Source organism: Anoplopoma fimbria, chromosome 19 (genome assembly GCF_027596085.1).
Source record: "Anoplopoma fimbria isolate UVic2021 breed Golden Eagle Sablefish chromosome 19, Afim_UVic_2022, whole genome shotgun sequence".
In the NCBI taxonomy this organism is placed as follows: Eukaryota; Metazoa; Chordata; class Actinopteri; order Perciformes; family Anoplopomatidae; genus Anoplopoma; species Anoplopoma fimbria.
This window is the reverse complement of record NC_072467.1, coordinates 22821562-22845160: the sequence shown is the minus strand read 5'-3', so window position 1 is coordinate 22845160 and position 23599 is coordinate 22821562. Positions and strand designations below refer to the sequence as shown.

The 23599-nt window shown below is 40.2% G+C and overlaps 1 protein-coding gene across 1 annotated transcript in view; it reads right to left on the bottom strand.

The window, feature by feature from the left end:
- Positions 1–1253, bottom strand: part of cspg4 (chondroitin sulfate proteoglycan 4) — a 66858-nt gene extending 65605 nt beyond the window's left edge. Inside the window, exon 1 of the mRNA XM_054620408.1 lies at positions 1178–1253. Within this exon, the coding sequence (XP_054476383.1) occupies positions 1178–1253 (76 nt within the window). The remainder of the gene's footprint in view (positions 1–1177) is intronic.
- Positions 1254–23599: the final 22346 nt, after the last annotated feature.

Here is a 23599-nt window from a genome sequence, read left to right as displayed (position 1 = left end):
CTTTGATTCTCTGCCACTGAGACAAAGCGGTCCTCCCCCATTCAGATGATCAAGAGACACTTTTTCACTTTAGCTGCCAATGAAACACTCACAGAGAGGTTTGCCCGGACTTAATTGGAGTGGAATTTGCAGTGAGAGTTTGAAGATCTGACAGCCGGGGGGAAGACAATGGGCTCAACAGCTGCTCTAATTCCAAGGCCGATCCTGCCAACTCGCCATATGTACAATTTTGCGCCGAGGTGAGGTGGTTAAGCTGTTTGGATATACTGTTTACACTTCCCATCCACTGTCTGGTTTTTGCCTCGCCCAAACAATGTACATCCCACTCAAACTGTCCTCAGAATGAACACAAACTAAGAACTGCTGCATCATATCATACTGAGAAAGGTACATCTGTAGCTGATTTTACTCATGCACTATGGGGCCATTGTACGGGCCCTCGGCCTCCCCGAATCCCCCCTCCCCAAAAGCGCACACTACCTCTCTCACTCCCTTACTAGCCCCCCCCCCCCTCTCTCTCTCTGCCACACTTTCATCTCTCCTCTCTGGGTGGGTAAGGAGCAGTTCTGCTTGCCACTGTGCATTTATCTGAAAGAGCCATTCATCGCTGTCTGCAGAGGGACCTCAGCTCACCCCCAACTGTATCCACAGAGGGCTTCATCCTCACAACCTCCTGCCTTTTGGCAACACACTTTCAATGCAAACATTCTAAAGGTAAATGCTCTCACACACACTCAGCCGGACACAGACTGAAAGGCAAAGAAAAAGAAGAAAAAAAACGACAGATGTTGTCTCAGGGTCAGACCCTTGGCACATCTTTCCCCTCATGTATTTAGTTTCATCCGAGAAGAGGAGGGTTTCACTGCTGAGCAATGAATGGCAAGACCACTGTGAGAGTGGACAACACAAAAGTAAAGAAAAGAAAAAAAAACCTGATGCAGAGCAGAGTTTACTGAAACTTTTTGCTTAATGCAATATTGGTGCAGGGTAAAGTTTCTTGCATTAACTCATCAGCATGTCATGCTTTGATTTATGCACATGGGAAGCGTCAGACAAGGGACAGCAGTCTGGTTTCCCCCCACCGTGCATTTCTGACAGAGGGGGAAAGTGAGAAGAGGGGGTGGGGGGGGGGGGGGGGGGGCAGGACCCTAACAGAGTGATTTGCAGTGGTACTCACCTCCATGACCGGGACTGGGGAGGCAGAGCAGCAGGGCCAGAAGGGCACCGACCAGGACGGGACGCGTGGCTCTCATATTCTCGTGCTGAAAAGTTAAGTCCTCCACTCTCACGTTAAAGACACTCCATTCAGAAGGGACTGAATGAGTTTCCAGTTTTGGGACCTGCTACGGGATACTCCTCCATGTGAAGGGGCAGGGCTGGGGAGGGACCACGAGAGGGACGCCCTCTTTCCACCCCCCCCCCCTCTTGCAGACTTATTCACACACACACACACACACACACACACACACACACACACACACACACACACACACACACACACACACACACACACACACACACACATCTTTAAGGACTGAAAAAAAATCATATCCTGCCCCTCCGTCCTGCCCCTGCACTTACAAAACCACAAGCACAGCAACTGCTAGGATACATACAAACACATTCACACACAGATATATATATACATTCACATTTATCAGTTTTTCCCATTCCAGCCCTAAAAACCAAACTCCTCCATAGCAACATGACCTCCCTGCCTGTCCCTCAGTCTGACCACTCCTGGATTTGTGGAGATCTTCTCCCCTTTTGTCTCACTCAGTAATTGGAGTGGCCTTTGGAGACCGTGGCTGCCTTCTGCAAGGATAAACCTTTTACTTTTTAATTAAAGACAAATCAGGTTGCCCAGCTCTCCTGGCACTTTATCCTCCTCGCCTTTCCCCTTGATCAATGTCTGGTTCTTTATGTTTTTGTTCAACAAACCTGCTCCCGGAGCTAATTTGCTCACACTTTAGCGTGGAGTAGAGTTGGTCCGTGTTGGATTTGCAGACCGATCTGTCAATAGGTCAGGGACAATGGGAAAGTTTGGCTGCTCAAGTTATCTCGCACACTCAGAGAGAGGCTTTAATCGTGGTGTGTGTGCTGACGCAGATTATTCTCCACTTGGCTTTTACTTTCCTTTTTTTTGGTTGGTAATGAACATGCACCCGCTCCTCACACACAAGGATTAGTATTTTCTGGTTGGATGCTAAGATTAAACCTCAAGTTCACTCTCGAAGCCTGAACGTTCAATTTCACCTGTCTCACAGTCAGCTGCTTGGCAAATTATTGCTCGTTGTCTCTGATAGCTGAAATGGGAATACAAATAGAATTTTCTAAGCACTTCCTCTCGGGTGTGGAATGACTTCAGAACAGTAATTCACTGTTGAGCGCAGCCCATGCAGTTCAATAAGAGTTTTTTCTTTTCAACTGAACAAACAAATCCTCAGAAACTAATTTTCAAATTAGCTGCATACTAAATATGACAACGAGACAATGAGAGGGGGCATTTTAATTAAAAAGCTGATTTCTTTTGTCTCAGAAACTTGCAAATTGTAACAGAAACACATCCAACTGCTACTTTTTTGTCATTCATGACTGAAACTGAGATTCCACACAGGAATATAGGCTTTCATCTGACTCCTGTGATCTGTGCAGGCAAAAGTTCTCCTTCAAACAAAATCTGAATATGCCTTTTTTTTTGGATCAACAGCACCTCTTGTGGCAACCAGCAAAACGGCTCCACACTGAGGTTACATTCATTTGTTGGGAAAACAACAAACACAATGAAGATTAAGTGGACAGCTCATCTCTGAACTACGCTAAAGGGTGTGAGTGCTCGTAGCTGTAAGGAAACCTGTGAAATAACACATGGCACCTGTAACACGACACCGTTTATTCCAGGCAACCTTCTCTGACACCACAGCATCCCTGATTATTTCAGCATGACACGAGCTACAATTAAAATTCACCCTCTGAGCCTAAGCCAACCGTTTGCACCGATGACATACTCTCGCCTCCCTGGGGATGCATAAATTGCCCTGGAGGGATGTCACCCACTGATACGAGTGGGCTCCTGCAGTATGTGAGCGCACAGGCTGCCTTATGTAATCCACAAAACACCATGCGGCCCCCTTAGCACATAAGCACTTCAGCTGATGCAAGTAAATATGTGTGAACCCGCCTTTATCAAAGCAACATGATGCAGTTCAAGATATTTTTTTTTGGGGGGGGGGCTTAATAATGCATTTATTGTAAACAAAGGCATTCTACCAGTCTGTGGTAGCCAGCGCCCTCTTCTTTGCTGTGGTGTGCTGGGGTGGTGGCATCAGGACTGGAGATGCCAACAAACTCAACAAGCTGGTGAGGAAAGCCAGCTCTGTGGTGGGTCTGGAGCTGGACAGTCTGGAGTCAGTGGGTGAGAGGAGGATGAAGGCCGAACTCGGAGCCATCCTGGACAACCCCTCTCACCCGCTCCATGAGGAACTGTGGCAGCTGGGCAGCTCTTTCAGCCATCGGCTGATTCTGCCAAAGAGCAGGACGGAGCGCTTCAGACGCTCATTTGTGCCCACTGCCATCAGACTGTACAACAACAGCCCCCCCCATGTGGATATACTGTACATTTTTTTTATTTGTATTCTTATTTTTTATTTTATTCTATTTTTATTTTATTGTATAATATGTGTATTTATTATCTGTTTCTGTGTAGTTGAGCTGCTGCAACACCCGAATTTCCCCCATGGGGATCAATAAAGGAATATAATAATAAAACAGGGTTTTGTTTACATTCAACTATTCAATTATTCAAAACTAAATATGTTGTATGTGTCCTTAAGGCTTTAAGACACGTTGAATGCATTTCCCACCTCATAAAACATCTGTGAATCCTTTTTTGAGCCTGTGTTGTTTACTTCTTCTTCTCACCCTCTTTTATAGCTGCATTGTTAAGTTTTACTGTGAACTTTGCTTCAAGTTAACCTCGTGCTCATGATGTGCATGTGCATCCTTGTTGTGGTGGAACACAAGATAAAAACACTATAAATACCAACTCACGGAAACATTACTACACAGACACAATACACTATAAAAGCTTAATTAATAGAGTTTTTGGGGGGCAACAAAATAAGCTGCAAACATCTGACATTTGAAGTTGTTGTTGCAAACCTGTTAGCAAATATTTGCCACCTGGACATGGAGCCACATTAGTCATAGTTTGGAGAGACTTTTCTGTCCACCGGTAGAATCTAATTATACATCCACACTAATGCCTTTCTGTTTTAAAACACATAATGTTTGACATGTTTGTATCTAGCGTTCACACTACTCCGGCGTTTTTGAAACCCTAGCACAGAAGGGTTTGAAAACGCTGCTGACCCCGTTTTAGTTTGAAAATTTGGGGTTTGCGTTTTATTCTTGACGGGCAGAAATGGAGATATACATAAGCGCCCATTTTTGCTTCCTAATTGGGCCTTATCCGTCACGACAGGCTCAGGTGGCATCTCCCAAAGCTTTTTTTTCCATGAAATCACCTTTTTTTTTGTTACTATGACTCCCCTTGCAACACAGCAAAGAAACATTGAAACACAAAGCGGAAATGTTGTACTATAGAGACAAAATAAATTATAAATTAAAAATCTCCACTTATATGGACTAACTCGGACTGACCCTGATTTTTAGCTTTTTCACATATCATCAAAAAAGAAAATGTAAACCTATCCTTGTTTAACTGGAAACATTTGCACTTCTGCAACATTATATACGCTGGTATTTGTTTTGATTCTATCGTCTCACCATATTATCCAGCAGTTTTATAGCTCACTAACGTTTCTCGAGTTTGGAGGAATTCTTATCAGATCTCATTTCCCTCCCAGTTGATGTAATCATCACACGGAGCAATAACTTGGGACATTTTGCAGAAATATCACCTCTCAAGTCATCCTGGGAAGAGCGAAGAAGCTCAGCTTTCACCAGACGGTCTCAAATATCACCTTCGTGTGTTGCTGCAGCCGTCTGGCCAGACCACCGCTATGCTGTCAAAGCTCCAGACTTGATTAAACCGCGGCAAGTCAATGTTATTTTAAACCTTTTTTTCCCTACTGTCAGGATAAGAACTTGAGCCAATTGCCGGATAATCACAGTGGCCTATTTTGATAACTGTGATTTACAGCTTTTAAAAAAAAGCGCTGTAATAATCAAGGAGTATCTGAACGAAGAGCTTTAATGGCATTGGCAGGATCCTGCTCTGGGAAAATAGAACAGTTTCTATCAAAACAGATTCTTGATTTTGTCCAGGAGATATCGCTTTTCTCAGATAATGTGAGTCCACTTGCATTGTCTCTTTAGTACATTGTAATACATGGTTCATTTTTCACAAGTGCAATTTGTAATATAATTCCATGACTCCTCACTAGTTTTTTTTCCCCTTCCACGACAACCTTAATTGAGAATAAACTGAAACCACCTGCATGACATCAACGCTCCCCGTGCCGTACAAAGCCTCAAGCATGGTTGCTGGACAGGACTTTATGAGTGGAAACCTTTTTTTAAAGGAGGTTGCAGGTTGCAGCCCCTGTCATTTATAAGCAAAGGTAAACACTTTGATGGGTAGCTGTGAGAAAAAGCAGCACACACAGAGGCAAAGTTCATGGTCATAATAATTCTTTACGGGGCAAAGAAGGTTACTTTAAAAATGTTATCTGTTTTAGATCAATGACTACTAAAGGGAAACACAAATATCATTACAAATTTAGGATTTTATTAGTTTCTATAGCGGGTTTGTTCCAAAAAAGAAAAAGGAGTAGTTGATCAACAGATCATTAATTGCCTTTAATAGATTAATAACCATTTAAGTCATTTATCAAGGACAGTTATCAAAAATTGAATGACTCTAGCTTTCCCATAGTGAAAATGATGGGTTTTGGAGCCGTTAGTCAGACAAAACTGGACATATGAAGTCGCGCTATGGACTCTGGGACATTGTACACAACAATTAATTGATTAATCAGAAAATAATCAACAAAATTATCCATAATACAATCAATTGTTAGTTGCGGCCACCGAAATAAAAAAAGGAGTCAAAGTGACATTCCTTTTCATATCAACATAGCTGGGGAGTCATTTTTATGTGTGCTGTTTCCATTGTGTCCATTATAGTGAGATAACTTCAGTATAATCTAAACAGGTTGACAGCAATTCATGGACTCTCTGAAGTGATGTTTTGCAGTAAAATGAGCAGTGGAGTAGAACCATTACCAAGCTCAGAGAGCCAGAGTAAATTATAATTTTAACAACTTAATGCTTCATCCACCCACGCTAAGCTCACAGCATAAGAAAGCCAATTGATGTCACTAGATAAGAGACAACTTTTTTTTCCAGATAATTTTCTGCAAACAGTGTAGCAATTAAGCAGCGCTAAATGAGCAAGCTAGATGGCTAACTAGTGGACAGACAGCAAGTTAGCGAGCAAGTTAGAACTTGCTAATTTACCCAATAGTACACTGTCAACATAATAACTAACAACAATGTCCATTTTCATTTTTACTACTCAAATGACGATCACGAACAATTCAATGTCTGTTCTACTTCTATTCTATTTCCATTGTTGCAGCCCTATTATAAATTACGCCAAAGTCTAATACAGTTATTTTGTCAATAATTAATCTCAATAAATAATTTAGACTTTAAAATTACAGTACACTCACTCTCTACTCTAGCTTCTTGAAACATGATGCATGGCTGAGATTTTATGAATTTGAAGTGTTTCTATACATGAACGAGCTCTGGAGTCCGGAGAGGAATTTGTCATATACGGTATTAAAATGAGATTAGCATTCCAGCGTCTGTATATAATTCTGTATGTGGGCTTTCTGCCGAATAATTAAATATCTCTTGCACTGGAGATGTTAACAGGCTTATATGGATACATTTTAGTGGAATATTGCTTCAAATAAATCCATTTTAAGCTGTGAGAATCTATACAGGCCCAAGTGGTGTGAGGTGTGATTAATGAGCCTAGCTATGTCACAAAGGTGTTGATCGAACTCAGATGTTGAGACTGTAGCGATATGCTTATGTCAAGCAGGCAAAATTGGGATAAATTATTGAGGAAGTCTCATCAATAAATGATACAGGCTGCATGTTCACAGTGTTTTTTCTACTCTGACTGACAATCACTGATAAAGTCAGTTCCCACACAGGACACATTTTCGACTTTCAAAGGACTCCCAACGACCAACAGCCAACATTTGCAGATAATTAAAAAGCATGGCAAATATCATTTTCCAAGCTTCTATTTTGTGCTGCAACATTAGCAGACGCTACTTGTCAGAGTTACTTTCTTCCTGCTGTAAGCCTATTACAGTCCTTCTTTGACAACCCATCGGCAGTGTCAACTTAATTTGCTTTTCTCACCTCAGCTAATGCATGACACCACTGGCAAAACGCTTGACTCATCAGCGGCGGATACACATGTAATGCTGTGTCCCCAATATTTATTAATGATGCTAATTCCTATGACAACATTTGTGTCACCTTCAGTTTTACATTTTTTTACAAGTACAATAATCACTAATTTAGATATGTTTGCTCAAGGAGAGGAGAGGATTAGGCATGCCAATCAAATAACTCCAGAGGAAGTTAAAGCAATGTAATTTGATCATAAGCGGTTGCAGCCTAAACTGTGTTATGCATTTGCTGTAAACATAATTTGAGGGTCTTAATCTCTATTAGCATGTATAGTTTTCAAATGCACAGGGCTCCCTGTCTAAATCATCACCACATCCAGTTTCTTTATCTTTTCCCTGACAGCTTTGTGACTTTGAATCTCCGTCCCTAATGCAAAGCTCTGCAGATAGATGGGGAACCTCAGGTATTCAATGACTGAGAGGAAGAAAAAATAACCTTAAAGAAAATACACAAAGATGCATGGAGAAAAGAGGGTTACGAGGGGGGCTGTGGCGTAGTGGAGAGCAAGGTAGTTCTCCAATCAGAGGGTCGGTGGTTCGATACCCGGCTTCGGCAGTCGATGTGTCCTTGGGCAAGATACTTAACCCCAAGTTGCTCCCGAAGGCTTGCCATCGGTGTGGACTGGATGATGAATGTTAGTTAGAGTCTGATGGTGGCACCTTGCATGGTAGCCTGTCATCAGTGTGTGAATGGGTGAATGATATGTAATATACTACTGATTGTAAGTCGCTTTGGATAAAAGCGTCTGCTAAATGACTGTAATGTAATGTAATGTAAAATTCATAATGAAAATCAGACTTTCAAAGATAGCACATGCCAAAAACACCCGACAGTTAAGCTTACAAGGTTACATTTTGAATTGGTAGCGCATTTCAAGGTGATATTCTAACACATGCTTGCTTTGTAACAGAAAACAGGAAAATTTCAATCTTATTAACACTGTGAGGCATAACATCACAGCTGATCGTCCAAAACCGGATTTCCCCACCATCAAAGCCAACAGATCATCAGTGTGACAGAGTGGGACAGAAATCTTTCTAACAATCAATTGTGTGCCAGTCAGCATGTCCACAAAACTAAATTTGGAATTTCACGCGCCGTTTCACTTGATAAAGAGAGGAATGTCAGCCCGTTCAAGCTGCTCGCATATGAACTTGCTAAATGGAAGGAAGGATGCGAGGGTGGTGATGTTACAGTTACACTGAGCCCCCCCGCTGTGCTCTGAACATCACGGTGCTTTAAAGCAGCAAACGAGCAACAATGAAGTAGACGGGGCAAATAAAGTTGGCAGTTGTCTTTGGAGACAAATACAGGAGGTGATTGGAACATTCAGAAAGGAGCAGCCAAAGGCACACGATACTGTAAGGCCTTTTCTATTTGGAGTAAAAGAAAACATCCTTTGATTTCCCGCCTGAAATCAATAATGTATTGCAGCATGATCCTGAAGCGGCACAAACAGGAGAAGACCGCAGGCTGTGCACAGGACCCTTGTTCCTGATGTATGAAACTGAATTTATGCAATTCATAAGAAAGTAATATACAAAATGTTGTTGTTTTGTCTTACAGAGTTTTTACCTTAGAGTTTTACCTGTAGAGTAAAAATCAATCCGCAGCGGGTTAGCTTAGTTTAGCAAAAATAACTGAAAACAGGGGGGGGAAAAAGCTAATCTGCCCAAAAGTAACAGAATATACAATGCCAGTACTTCAAAGCTTTGTATTTACTCTATAAACAAGGAAGTTGTATTGGTCTTATACTGTATATATATCAAAGATATCTTGATATAACTCATGATGGCTAGAACAAAAACTAAATCTCACCTTGATATGGACTTGCAGTGTTAAAGATGTTTCCCTTCCATATATATATATATATTTATTTACTATATAGTGGATTAAATGTTCATGAACACTGTTAAAATAACCCCTCATTGCTCTCCGGTAAGACATCATTCTACATGTAACTGGACATATTTGTCCCTCGAGTTAAATCCACAATGTTATCTTTTCATCCTTGCAAAACATACGTCTCTCCTTTTGCACTCAAACAGTAAATTAACCAGACGTCACATCACAGAGCTGCATTGTATCAGCGCCCGAATCGCAAAACTATATTTATATCATATAATGTGAAGTGATGGCGTATGTTTCAATGCCAAGATGTGGGTGGAGAGACAATCAAATTCAGCGCACGACCATACTGGTGACTACACAGGAAGAAAAAAATAAATGGAAGAGGCTGGAGGTCAAGGGAATGTGTTTTCAGCTTTTTTTTCTTGTAACTAACGCTTCATAAAAGCAGCATCATAATTTCCTCAGCTTGTCATAGGTCCAGACTTTCCACTGAAAAGCAGAAATTAGCTTCATGGGACTTAAATGGCTTAATTACCTTTTATTCTGTAACCTTGATTGAGTATGCCATGTGGAGACCCAGTATCATTCACTTTTTAAAAAAACATTTAAAGAAACCTGCTGGGAGCCTGAAAAGAACAATTTTACTACATTTTTTGTAAGTGCCTGGCTCATTCAGACACAAAAGGCACTCAGATACAAAGCTAAGCAGAGTGTGACAAGGCGATTATTAAAAAAAAAAAAAAAATAAAAAGCTCTGTTTCAACACTCTCAATGGTTTTGTGCATCCTCTGTTCTTGTATTCTTTTTTGAGAGGTGCTGGCACACGTTCAAAGCCCCCCCATCTATGCTTTGTTGAAAATGACGGTGTGTATATAGCGTAGAGTCAAAGAAAGAAAAGTTTCATCCCACACTGTCTGAAAGTTAAAGCTGCATAAACTAAATAGTACAGTACGTTGAAGGAATACAGACAGTATTATGACATCTGCAGCAGTTAATGGCTGTTCTTTTGCTTTTTGATTGTATTTTACAAGATGTTCAGAGTGTGCGGATTGCAAATAATTACAGCTCTGAGGCACAGCAGTAGGTGGGATGAGAGCCGCTGCACCACTGGGGAGTCGAGCAGAGCTCCGAGGTCAAGAGAGCACTTTGCACTGCCCTCTGGTGGAGGATCAAATGAGCTTTGATGACCGCCCATCAGGCCTCTTTGCCTGCACACTTGAGTGTGTAATTACAACTATTGCAATGAACAGATTGTTGCAAGAGGCACATGTTTCTCCTTTAAAAGAGTCAGATGGACGACTCACCAGAATTTGCGGCGTGGGAAGAAATATATTAAAAGCTTCCGGTTCACGAATCAAGAATCAGCGTCATGAATATACAATCTCATGCAGGTCAAACCGAGATGGTCAGAAGTTGAAGGTCAATCTCTGGGAACCAAACAATGCAGGAAGCTCGTAACATAAATTCATGGGAATGTAATTTCATTAGTTACAGGGGGTCAAAGGTTGTCATCACTGAATGGCATCTAAATAATTCAGAGGGAATGATCTTGTCACACATGAGGAGTGCGAATGCTGTGTAAGAAATGGATGTACCCGTGCTGAATTAAATACTTCTTGCTGAGGTTGATTACTCGCTATTTACAAAGAACAGCATGGTTCCATCTTTAAAGCCCTGTTCTCATCACAGCTCATAACTTCACTGACATTTACCAAAGGATTTTACTTTCATGACAACAATCAATCTGAAAAAAGGCATCCCATTTTCTTAATCTCAAAAGCTGCCTTTTCTTATTTTATGAGCTGTGTAAAACCATGTGGCAGTCCGTCCACATCTCAACAATACAACGTCCCAGAGTGACAGAGGGGGTTTCTGGTAGGTACCCCAGCAAGGTAATGCAATGTGCAGCATGAATGGTCTCTAAATCACTGTTTTAAAATGAACTAGATGGCCCCCTGTGGGCTCCTGTTGGACCCTGATGCCTTGAATGATATTGACGGTGATGAAGTTTGAAAGGCGGTTTTGTTCGCAAAAACGGTCCCCTGTGTAAAAGACTTCTATCGACGGGACCCAGACACACTTAGAAATGTTGACGGGACATAATAGTATCCATTCTTTCATGTCTCTCACACTCCGTCAGGATATTTATACACAAGATCCAAAAAGGACTCAAATGTGGCCTCTCCTCACCTGAACCCATCAAAAGCAGGGGAAATCTTGGAAGGCAGGGGAAATCTTGGAAGGCAGTGCCGTCATGGATGAACTGTAGAAGCCTCCTCAGGCAGCCTCCTGTCCGGCCCAATTTATGAACTGCTCCTCCAGTATCCAAAGTAAATCAAAAAAATTATTCAACAGGTATTGCTGAATATCTGTGTAGAGGTGAGCTGAAATCCCAAAATTTGAATTTGAGAAAAAAACAAGCTTCCAAGTGTAGGGCTGGCTTTCCCTGACAAGTGCATGCAAATATATATATATATATAAAAGGGTTGCAAATGGAACATGGACTGTTTTGTTTGCATATGTAACAACAACAAATGCATGTTTTATTACTGTTACTGTCTGTCCTTTTTAGGTTTATTATTTTGGGGTTTATTAATAAAAAGAAAAAAAATAGTTTTCTCATCTGATAGGAGCAGTACGTAGAATTTAGTGGCATCTAGCTGTGAGTTTGCGGATTGCTATTAGATAAATACCCCTCCACTCGGCCCTCCTTTTCCAAGCATGTCGGAGAAGTGTTTGTTTGTTGGTTCAGGGCTACTGTACAAAATGGCGGTGCAACATGGTGGACTCTATGACATCAGTCCCTGTCAGTTCTTTTAAATGTTTCATTTCACATACTATTCCATCATTAAATTTAAGTTGGATCATTTTTGAGGGAAGAAATTAACTGTTTAGATTTCAAAGTTTGGCAGTTTTACAAAAACTGAAGATTAATATAATTAATAATAATAACAACTCAATAATGATAATTATTAACCTCTAATAAATATGGAATAGAAAAAGGAGTAGGAATACAAAAATATTATAATATGTTAAATAGTAATAACACTTATTATTACTATTATTATTATTATTAAAATTTTCTTTTTATATCTTTCTTTTTTGGTCTAGTCCGCACGCCTCCCGCCCTTTTGAACCATTCTGGCTTGAAGAGCCAGTAGCTAGGCTAACATTAGAGTTTAGCAGACAGTAGCCAATCAGAGACAGAGTACTGGGCAGGCACTGACAACCAACTCCCAAAATGACTCCTGATACAGATATGAACAGAAGACTTGCGCAACAAATTATTTGACCTTCAGTTTATTGAAATTAAATTGTTCCTTTTTCTTTCTATTGGCATTCAAGTCACTTTCACTAAAACAAATTTGTTTCACCATTATCCCATCCTTACATCAGTTTCCATAAATTTTTCAACTTAACAGTGTATGTATATGTGTTGAGGCGTCTTGTGAAATCAACACCCACTCCTGTGTCCCGCCAGAATTGTAACTCAGCTCTATGAATACACCAATGTTGAGCCAGTTTTTTTTATGTGTTTGTGAGTTATGATGTTTTTTTCCCAGCAGACCTTGGTTGTCTCTCTCTCTCAATCGCTACATCTCTGTCTCTTTTCTTTCTCTCCCTCTGTCTCTTCATCTCACACCCTCTCCCTGTCTCCTCCTCCCTTTCTCCTCAGTGCACCAGGACCATTGTAAAACACTGGCCTGAGTCCCAAGCCCTCAGGAGGCTCAGGGGCTCAGGGTTGACTGATCGCTGGATTTCACCACAGGCTCCAAGAACGGGGATTGTTCAAGAAGCTTTTCCTTCCCACTGAGACCCCTGTGGATTAAGGATTCCTGGCTTCTGTTGCAATAATAAGGCCTCACACACTGCCAAAAGAAAATGCTGCAGTAAAGCTCTGCACTGCTTCATTTGTAGACACTGTGCATTGCAACATCTTGCCCCTTAAAGTGTATTTCCTTTTTTTTCCTAACCTTCTGCTGTGTTGTGGTACCTCAGACTGAAAGTGTTTGCAATAGCCAACAAGTTCCATGAAATGGGTGATATTATCAACAAAACAGCAATAGTTTGTTTTTTAATACCAATTTGAAACTGGATAGAAGTTCAAAACAATTTACATTTTATTAGTATAAGAAGTGAAATGCAATGTTTGAGCTTAATGAATATTTAGAATATTTCATTTTTTTTCTATTTTACAGTATGCAGCTGTATGGACAACAAAAAGCATAAAAAAAGAAAAAAATAGCATTCAGAGGCATTTGTATTTTGCGTATTCCATTTCCAAGCGAAACACCTTGAGTAAGTAGATGCAAACTGTAAAGGTGAAAGCTAAGCCTCCCTCCCACATTCTGACACCAGTGCACATGTATATATTAACACATTGATAGCGGTATACATCACATACGCCAACAACAGCAGCTTTGCAGCAGCCAAACTGCTTAAGAAAAGATCCATATGTTCCCCGCGAAGGTCTTCACAAGTACTTTATTACTCACTCAGCACTATCAGCTGACTGCCAAAAGGTTGAGTCAGAAAGCAAGAGTGAGCCAAAAGCAATACCAATAAAATAATTCCTGAAGCCAATAAAGAGAGAGAGATGGGACTGAGGAAGGAAGAACAAATGTAGAGGAAGAATTTTTCCATAGAGATGCAGTACATGGGTCTAAAGAATCACTTCACCTTACAAATTGTGATTTAGTTTTAATTGAAATTATTTTGAATATTGTAGAAGACATTTCAAAAAAATTATAATATAATGTGGAAATCCATAAATAATATTGAGTTACTGTATCACCTATAGCTCAAGTACATAAGAAAAAAATCAATGGTTAAAGTTTTTTTGTCATCACACATTTCAAAAAATATTTTATTGATATTTGTATGACTGATTGGATGAAAAAGAAAGATCTTTGGACATCATAATACATTTTGAGCCTCAGCTGTATTTGCAGGGCCATAAACACACAATGTAAACAAATATTTGCTGGTTGCTAGCTTACTAGCTAAAGACATTGGTTGCAAAGAATAATAACCAGTTGTGTCTAGATAGTAACCCCTCAATTTGCAAAACTCTTGCAAGATGGTTGCGGTTAGGCAATGACCTAGAATAATTTAGGTTAGGAAGCAAGTCTTTCTTTAATTGGAGTTAGATTTTATATGAACAAAAACAGTACAATAGTAGAGTGCTATGGTAGACATAGCATTGCTAAAAATAAGTAAATTTCTTTAGACTTCAACATATATTTCAATTACAAGCATAAAATAATTGTAAATTATAAAAATGTCCTCAACATACTGACTGTCAAATTAACAATGCACTATGAAATCTAAAGATTTTTTTTTTTCAAAATGGCCGCCACTGAGAGAATTGTCATCATCTGATTCTGGTCACATAGCTACAACAAACAAACCATTTTTTTAAGGGGGGATGTTTGACAGAAGTTATAAAAATAAAAATGAACAACAAATTGATGCTAACTTTAATGGTCTGAATCATAATTTTGAGACCAAACCCACTAAGTAAAAAAAATTGACATTGCAAATTGGTGCAGTAGCCTTGGAAGTGTGCTGTCCTTGAACAATGGAGTTGGAGTGTAGTAGAAATTGAGAAATAAAGATATCACACAGCGGGAGATATGGAGCAACCAAGACTGAGATTGGCACAGCAGCCCAATGGCAGCCGCCTCCACACGGTGGGCTCCTCATGTGATGTTGATTGGCTTAGGTACAGTGGCAGTACTTATTGCTAATGGCATATGCAGGCGGCTGCCATTGGGCTGCAGCTCCAGATGGCTCTCTGCGGCGTTTTTGACGCCACAGCCTTCTCCATGCAAATTAGTGGCAAAGGCTGACCAACATTTGCTCTTTATGGAGGTCAGATACCATTACCGCCATTGATTGCATTATTGTAGAGTGCCTCAAACAGCCATTGCCCCCTCATTATTATGCTTTCCTTCTAGCCCCACAATAAAAATTTTTTTAAAAAAAATGATCTGCGCCTCGGGCACAGTTGTGAATGCTCAAATGAAGCATTCTGGAGCCAGCACGCCAAGCCTGATAGAACCAGCTAATACAAAGAGGTGTCTTAGAGGAGAAATAATGAAAAATGACAAAGCTGGACTAAAACACCATCGGTTGCACTACTAACATGACCAGATGCTCAACTGACATTCTGCCAATTAATTAAATGTGACCCTGGACGGCTTAATAAAACCAATACAACGACCGAGATTCTCCATGCTGGGCTTTTCAGAATGGATTGATTTAACTGGCCTCCACAAATGAGTGAATTCAAATGTAAGCGAGTGTGAAAATAACGAGCGGTCACTTCCATCGCACAAAAGCAAGAATTACCGAAGCCTACTTTCCTGATCTCCCTGAGGTTGGAGGAAGAGTAATTGCTGGACTTTTGCACTTGATAAAACCAAGCCACGAGACAAATGGATGGCTCCATGGTTTCTCCTCAAAGTAAAACTAGTCAATAATTCTTCTGTTAATCCGTTCTCCTTGCTTTGAGTTCTGTAGAGAAGGACTTGAAAGACATTAAGAGGAGGTGGAGAGGGAAAGAGGTGGATTGTTTTTTCTCTCCCGAGAACAGACAGAAAGAAACTGCTCTCTAAAGTTCTTTGTGTTATTCTTTTAGTACGATTGTGATTTATTAAGCGTTCCGCTTTCTACTGTATACATGTCAAACATCAAACGGCACCAAACAGGTCTCCTATTTCAAGAACTATCCAGAGGCTATGACTGTGGAGACCTAGTTTTACTTCTAATGACTGCAAAGTAGTATTGATTACTAAGTTTCTCCTTCTTTAAGTACATGCATGTTGATTTGTTAACCATCCCTCAAAAGCAGATCTTGTTTGCAGATGGTGATACAATAGCTGCAGGTGTGAATATTTGGTATGTCAGTTTAGTTGTATGTACATAAGTATACAACCAGGCAGCCATTCAAAGAGCCAGTGGGTGTAGTTTAAGTATAAAATGAAAAAAAAACAACCCACAAGGTTTTTAAGGTTTTGCACCATTCTTACTCTAGATTACTGCATTGCGTGCCCTGGCACATTACATTGAAAGTCACATTAGCTCACCAGATTCTTTTCAGCTTTGAAGGTGATCACAGCTCCATCTTTGTCAGCCTTCACCCACAATCCATTACTGGACAATCAATGTTGTTGTTGTGGTGGGAAAGCTTTTTTTTTTCTCCTTTTAAGACTGAAAACAAACAGCTAGTCCTTTGACATGCAGCAGGTGATAAAAGTATACCAAGGAGGTAGGATACGTTCATTTAACATATAAAGGGTACAGCTACAACAGCTATTCTAAGAAAATTATTCTTAGTAAGTTATCACACATACTGGCAGAATATTAAAGGCAGAATATATCTCGAATCAACACCAAGGCTACTCAGAAATCATTTTGTGTGTTGACATTCTTATATTTGCCTTGAGTGGTGCAGCTCAAAACATGCCAGGTTAGAAAGTGCTGAACGCTTGGCATGTTGTGTTGCTGCTTGCAGCTTTCTCTGGAACAGTTCATATATAAACAAGTTCAAACTCAACACTGCGCTTCTTTAGGTACTCACCAATACACATACACACAAGACAAAGTTGCATCACATTCCCAAGTACGGTCAGAAACACTGGTGAAATAAACTCTGGCTCAGAGGGGAGGAAAACAATAGAACCCATGGGCAGCCAGGGCCTGGGGGCCCAACCAAAAGGGCTCCAAACAGCTATTGATTTATAACAACATTTGGATATGAAAAATATTGCATTATGTTTCTCATTTAACTCACTGTAGACCCCCAGATAAATTAAAAAATATGCAACTCAGCTTTATACAACTAACTGTGTAATTCTACTTTTATTTTAGTTAAAGTTAAACATTGTAAAGCGACATTTACCTGACAGATAAATGTTACTTTGTACATCGCAGATTTAAAGTTGACTCACAATATAACAATTAAAATATGATGCATTATTATTAATTAAACTACCCAGCTTCATATTAGAATTGAAAGCTCCTCCTTAAACAGATGTTGAATTTAAGTACATAGTGATAATAAGGCCCCTTTTTTACTTTTCACTTAAGGTAAAAATTTGAATGCAGAACTTTTAAAGTGCGATTAGTAAAAGTTTTACTTCTGAAAAAAAGAAGGTTTAAGATGCCTCCTCTTCTACAACTGCTGATACCAACATTCCCAGTTAAAGAGAGGGTGAAAAGTAAAGCAAGACAGCTGAAAAATGACCCTCCCTTAAGTCCCCAGCAATACACCTGCCAAGTGAGAAGTAGATCGGATGAACGGTTGTTGAGATATACGGAGGACATACCCACATACCTGCAGACAGTGATTCCTTGCTTTATAATAAATGATTACTGCCAACAGCCTTTCGACCCTGTCAGACATTTTTGACAGCAACACCTGCTCACATTTGTGAGTATTGGTTAGGATTTGTTAGCTCAATTGTTTTTTGTCCAGCATTAATTTTTAATCAGCGGTAAAAAAACAACAACCTTGCAGACTCTCTGCTGAAACACCTGTCAACAGCTGAGCACAGACAACAACATGGGACTATTGAAATTAGTTTTTACCAGGTGTACTGTGTCTTCAAACCCGTCTGTGCAGCTTCTGACTTTCCCCAAACCAAACACACCTCACCTCCTCCTCACATTGAAAAAAACCCAAAGCCAAACAAAAGATAAAGCCCCGTCAAAGTCAACTCATCAAATATCTATGAGTGGAACTCTGGTGAGAAGCTGGGTAAAGAGAAAGCCCTCGTTTCAACTGGCTCTACTCAACGGACGTTGTTCGCTCGGTGACGGGTTCAGCGATGACTTTACCCGTGAGTTTTCACCTGCAACATGAGCAAGCAAACAGCACACTGAGTGCTCATACATACAAATGTAAGGTGGACTAGTCTGCCCCTGGCAACTGGCTGCATCATCAAAACACACTGTGGGAAAATAATCGATAAGAAGACCGATACCATGGCACTTACCACTGGGCTTTGAGGACAGTGATTAGTCCTTTAAAGTATGTGGGCAAAGACTGGTTAGAATTTTATATAATCTGGAGGTGAAAAATCTGTATTTATGGAAGTTGTGTATTAGTACAGTTTGTTTCAAATGATTTTTATCGAGGAAAAGATTATATGTTCAGCGCTCATTTCTATCTACACGATCACTAACAAACATACTCACAAGGTGAAAACAATGCCAGTGTCAATGTTGCAGGTTGTAAAAATTGAGGCTACATTCTTCATTTGGTATCAAACATATAGAATGGGTAACTATGATAGATAAATCAATGTGCGTTACGGTGGAGCAGGAATAGATAAACACCAATCCCCCATAAGGACGTTCTGACACTTTGAATGAGATTCTGATATTCAGGGTCAAGGCGTTTCAATCTCGTATGAAAAACAAAACCCAAAACTCACAGAGGTGTTTCAGAGAATTATGTAAGAGAGGTGTTCGGAGACACACAAAACATTCTCAGCTTTAAGCTGTAGAGAGAGAGAGGGAGAGAGAGAGAGGGGAAAAGAAACACAAAGAGACAGAGGGAATAAGAGGACTTATGAGGGCAGGCAGTGCTGGCAGACTGAGCATAACAAGTATCTCAGGAGGAGCAGCTCGTGTGTCTGAACGGCTCTGATATTAGGAACTGAAACGGGGGTTTGATATTTACAGCTAGTGGGACATGAAATCCATTTGGGTCTTCCTTGGCTCATTAAGGATGAAAACAATGAGGGTGTTAGTGAATATTAAATGCTAAACATACTGTATTTTTTATGCAAGGCATGACAAGAATTTTACTGAGACGCTTTGCTAATCTTTTTTTTTTAACATGAATTGTAATGCAGTGTTGAAGTGATTCAAGTTATGGATCAGACACTCGTATGAAAGATAAACATATGACACATTATTAAATAAATATTTGACCCGTTAAAGGGAAAGGTTTATCTCCTGGCACAAAGGTTACTATATTGTAGCCCTAGTTCTAAAAGCACAGGTGGAGCCCTCTACTGGACTCAGTGGATAATACTCTCCTCAAATCACAGGCATGAGTTTGCCCATTGGAAATTTGCATAAACGAAGTTAGCCAATCAGGCTGTGCCTACCTGAACATGTGCGGACCCAAGCAGCAGCTCACACCGCTATCTAACTATCCCATGACCTCTTGAGCAAGCAACGGACGAGCTTGATAGAGGGCTCCACCTGTGCTTATAGACTAGGGTTACAATATCGTAACCTTTGTTTGTATTATCAGCAAGAAAAAAAATGCAACTTCAACAGCACATGCAAGCGGGATCAAGGGATAAAATGGCTTAAAACATGGATTTCTTGATGAGGTTTTTGTATATGAAATGCAACTTTCTTCATAGAATATTTAATTGCTCACTTGATAGCATATTCCAGAGCTGAGGACGACTGGTTAGTGTGTTTTAAGAGGTTCGACACACACACACACATTACTCCTAAAATTCACATGAATCCGAACACAATTACAGTAAAAAAAAAACAACTGGTCCACAAAAAGCAAAAGTTTGCCGACTCAGAGGTTTCTCCAGACTCAGCCTCCCAACTGTCTAAACCAGAGCGTTCGGTATGAAGATGGGTGCGTTCAGATCTCCACGGCTGTCTGCCCTGTTTCAGGAGGGAGAGCAGGAAGCGGAGACAGTCCAAATCCCCCCCGAGAGCACATCTGGACGTTGGAGTTCAATAGACGTTAACATTAATTGGCCTTACTTCCTCCTACATTCTTTGTGATTTCGGAGCTGACCATGCTCTAAAGGGGGAGCTGTTGCTTAAAGCTCAACATACCTGAACCTCGTGACTGGCAGATCACCGAGCAGCAGTGTGGACCGGTGTTAGTCTGCTGAGAGACAGCTTGTCACACCACAGCTCACAGGAGCTCACAGACCCCATTTGCAATCAGACTGTCAGGAGTTGAAGCACTTACCCTGATGGAGATAGCTCAACAGCTCGACTTTGGCCTCCTTTTTCCTCTGCCGCTTTCCGAACCTCTTTTGTCCGTCACCTCTTCAAAGCTGCAGGCCGGCAAATTTTCATTCACAGCTTTCTCTCACAATAATAGTACTTGTTTTAATCTCCAGGGGTCACTGTTTCCACAAGTTATCATCATTTTGCACGATGATAAAACAGACAGGCATTCAGCCAAATCATTCCAATTATTCTGATTTTTTTTTTTGTTTAATGAAAAGGTTGGGCAGTGACATTAAAATGGAGTCTATATTCAGCACGAGCTCCACGCCCTCTGTAAGACCTCGTGGTATCTCATAATGTTGTCACTTTAAGGAATGCTGAACTATTCATTTGACAACTGTGACATTTTCTAAACTTTCAGAGAAATATCATGCATAAAGAAAATATATCCGATGTAGGACAAGCTCCTAAGAACAGCATCCTGGCATAGTGGACACTATGGTGGCCAGCAAGGGCAAACTACAATGGCCCAAAACATTTCCATCAGGAGAAACAAATACAACAATGTTAACGTGGTGCAAATGAAAAAAAGGTGCATTAACAGCAAACATGCTGCAAATATAAAATCACAACAAAAACAGATTACATTACATTACATTCCAGTCATTTAGCAGACGCTTTTATCCAAAGCGACTTACAGGAAGTGGCAGACAGAAATGGCAGTTCTCGCTAAGTGGAACAGCTTGTTGATTTTCGACCCGAGAAAGTGTGTTCGTTTGTCAAAGTCAAGCTGTTTAACTTAATACTTAGTTTTACGCATTCCGTTTTTGTATTTGTTTGGGATTTTTATATATGTTTGTTATCGTTTCTGAAGTTACAGCAAGTTTCTCCAAATGGAAATGTTGTAAGCAGTTGCAGCTCTTTGCCCTTGTTGGCCACCGTAGGCCACATACGGAATGGCATATTTGTCCCAAATAGCCCTTTTCTCATAAATAATCTTTATGAGGATAAATGGCTGTAAATCACTGAAACTCCATTTTGTGTCTTCACAATTTCAGCCAATAAAAACTAAAACTAAGAACCCGATCCGAACATTCTGGTTGTGTCATTCATGTGTGCTGGGAGTCAACCACCTCAGCCAGAGAATGTGTTACGGGCCAAATGATATCTGGGCCTTGTTTGACTTTCTTCATGAGCCATTTGCTAAGTGTGTTCTTCTGTCATTTGGTGCAGAGCAGGTAGCTCACAGTGGGTGTATCTGAGCTTGTCTGCTAAAAACATCCGCCTGCTGCTGCCGGAGGGTCAATTACAGCAGTCAGTAAATGTGCTTTAAATATGAAATGCTGAACTAAAAAAAAGTTGTGTGATGATTTTCAGTGGATTCTTTTCACTGCAGTTTACATTTGTTTACTGGAGTTATTCCTTTAAGGTTCATATTCCATGTGCAATGGTTTTCACAATATTGGAACCACAGAGATACCTGCTTTCATTCTGAATTAAGTTCAGAATGAAGTCCGAATGATAGCAAAATTTGCACTGCTGCAGTGTCCTTGAGAAAAAACTGAATCCCCCCAGGTGCTGTTCTGTGGCCGAGTTTGACTTCTGACCTCCATGTGAAAGTTAAGAAATCCAGGCTAAATAAATGGACGGATGAGAGAACAATATACCAAAAAAAAAAAAAACAGGAGTCAGGATTGCTTCTGAAGTGATGAAACACGTTTTGGGAAGGTCCTTCTCCAACAGACTTTCACATTTAACACTCAACTGCAGCCCGAACAAAATCACACTGAAACAGATCTGCTGTGACATGCAAATGAATATGTAAATGACATATTTTCAAACCTCACATCCACTCATCTGAATTAAATATCTGGTCCCAAAGCATGGCTAGTGCCTTTTCCTACACAAACCTGGGACTTTCTCTGAGGAAATGCTACAGTGAGAACAGCTGTTTCCCTGAATTATAATACCTGTTGTTTTCTTAAGGTGGAATACATCAAATTCTAGGCTTTTTGTTGGTTTGGGAGGTGTACTTAGTAGTTGGAATTATCTTCTAAGCAGCACAATGAGTCACACTGATGTTAGATGTCAAAATGTTTTTTGTAGAGAAGGCTGTCAAAAAAATAGGAAATTGATTTGAAATATGAATTCATATTAAGGTTTCTTATGCGCATGGGAATGACGCCACAAACGTGCAATTTCTCCAACATGACAGGTTTGTCTCACAATAATTTAACCGTCCATAAGGCATCTTATTCCAGCAGCTCATGTAAACATTAGTCAGCTGTTTCATGGAAGGGAGATTAGTATTAAATGTCTGTCTTTATGTAACGTAATAGACAAACAATCCTGTCCAAATAACAGACTTGGGATGACTCAGAAGTGTTTTTTCTTTGTCTTCGTTTAAAGATGCCACAAGACGTTTTGGAGGAAAGGCTCCGGTGAAATGGAGGTAAGACACCAGCAGCACTTCAGTGTTGGCGGTTTGTTGTGAGTCACTTGGTAATCACTGAAACAGATTGCACTTTTCTTTCACAGCTCAAAGAGCTGAAAAACAAACAAAAAAAAAAGCAGAGCTGCAGTCTTTAAGTCTCAAGGAGATTGTCCTTCTGAGTCAAAGCCCGATTCTAGTCAGAAAACAACTGTATGAACAACAATAACATGCTGCATCTCCATATTCAGCTCTGCGGAAAAAACTGAGGTAAACACCTTTTCACACAGATTTCCATCATATGACTTCTTCATGACAGAAAGTAAATTAGTCTTTAAAAGCCTTGGAACCGTATTTGGGGAACATCAGACATAAATGAATAAATGTATGAAAGGGTAATAACAAAGAGCAATAAAGATTTGAATGTCTTTGCGACAAAGTCCTTACAATATTTCTGGTTTGATAGAATTCTGACTTTCAAAACCCCATAATCAAATTTTTACTTCGACAAATTAAAACAGTCATCTAAAATGTGACATAGTAAGATCCCTAATAGAGGATTATGTTGAAGATGGCTTCATTTCTGTCATACAATTGTCACAATATAATTAATGACAATTGACGCTACCAGGTTTGAGATTTTTTCACCAAAGTCTAAATCAGGATTAGTTAACTCTGTAGTAGTTTTTGGGCCAATCTGGGGGCAGTGGAAACAAATTGTTAACACTACATTGATATATCAACACCCTTTAAAAGGTAACTTTGGTATTTTTCAACCTGGACCCTATTTTCTAATGTTTTGTGTCTAAGGGCCAATTTTTGAAATTGGTCCAGTATTGAGGGAGAACGCTGCAGACAACGAGCTACAACGTAATCGCTCGGGGCAACTCCTCATCTCAATGTACG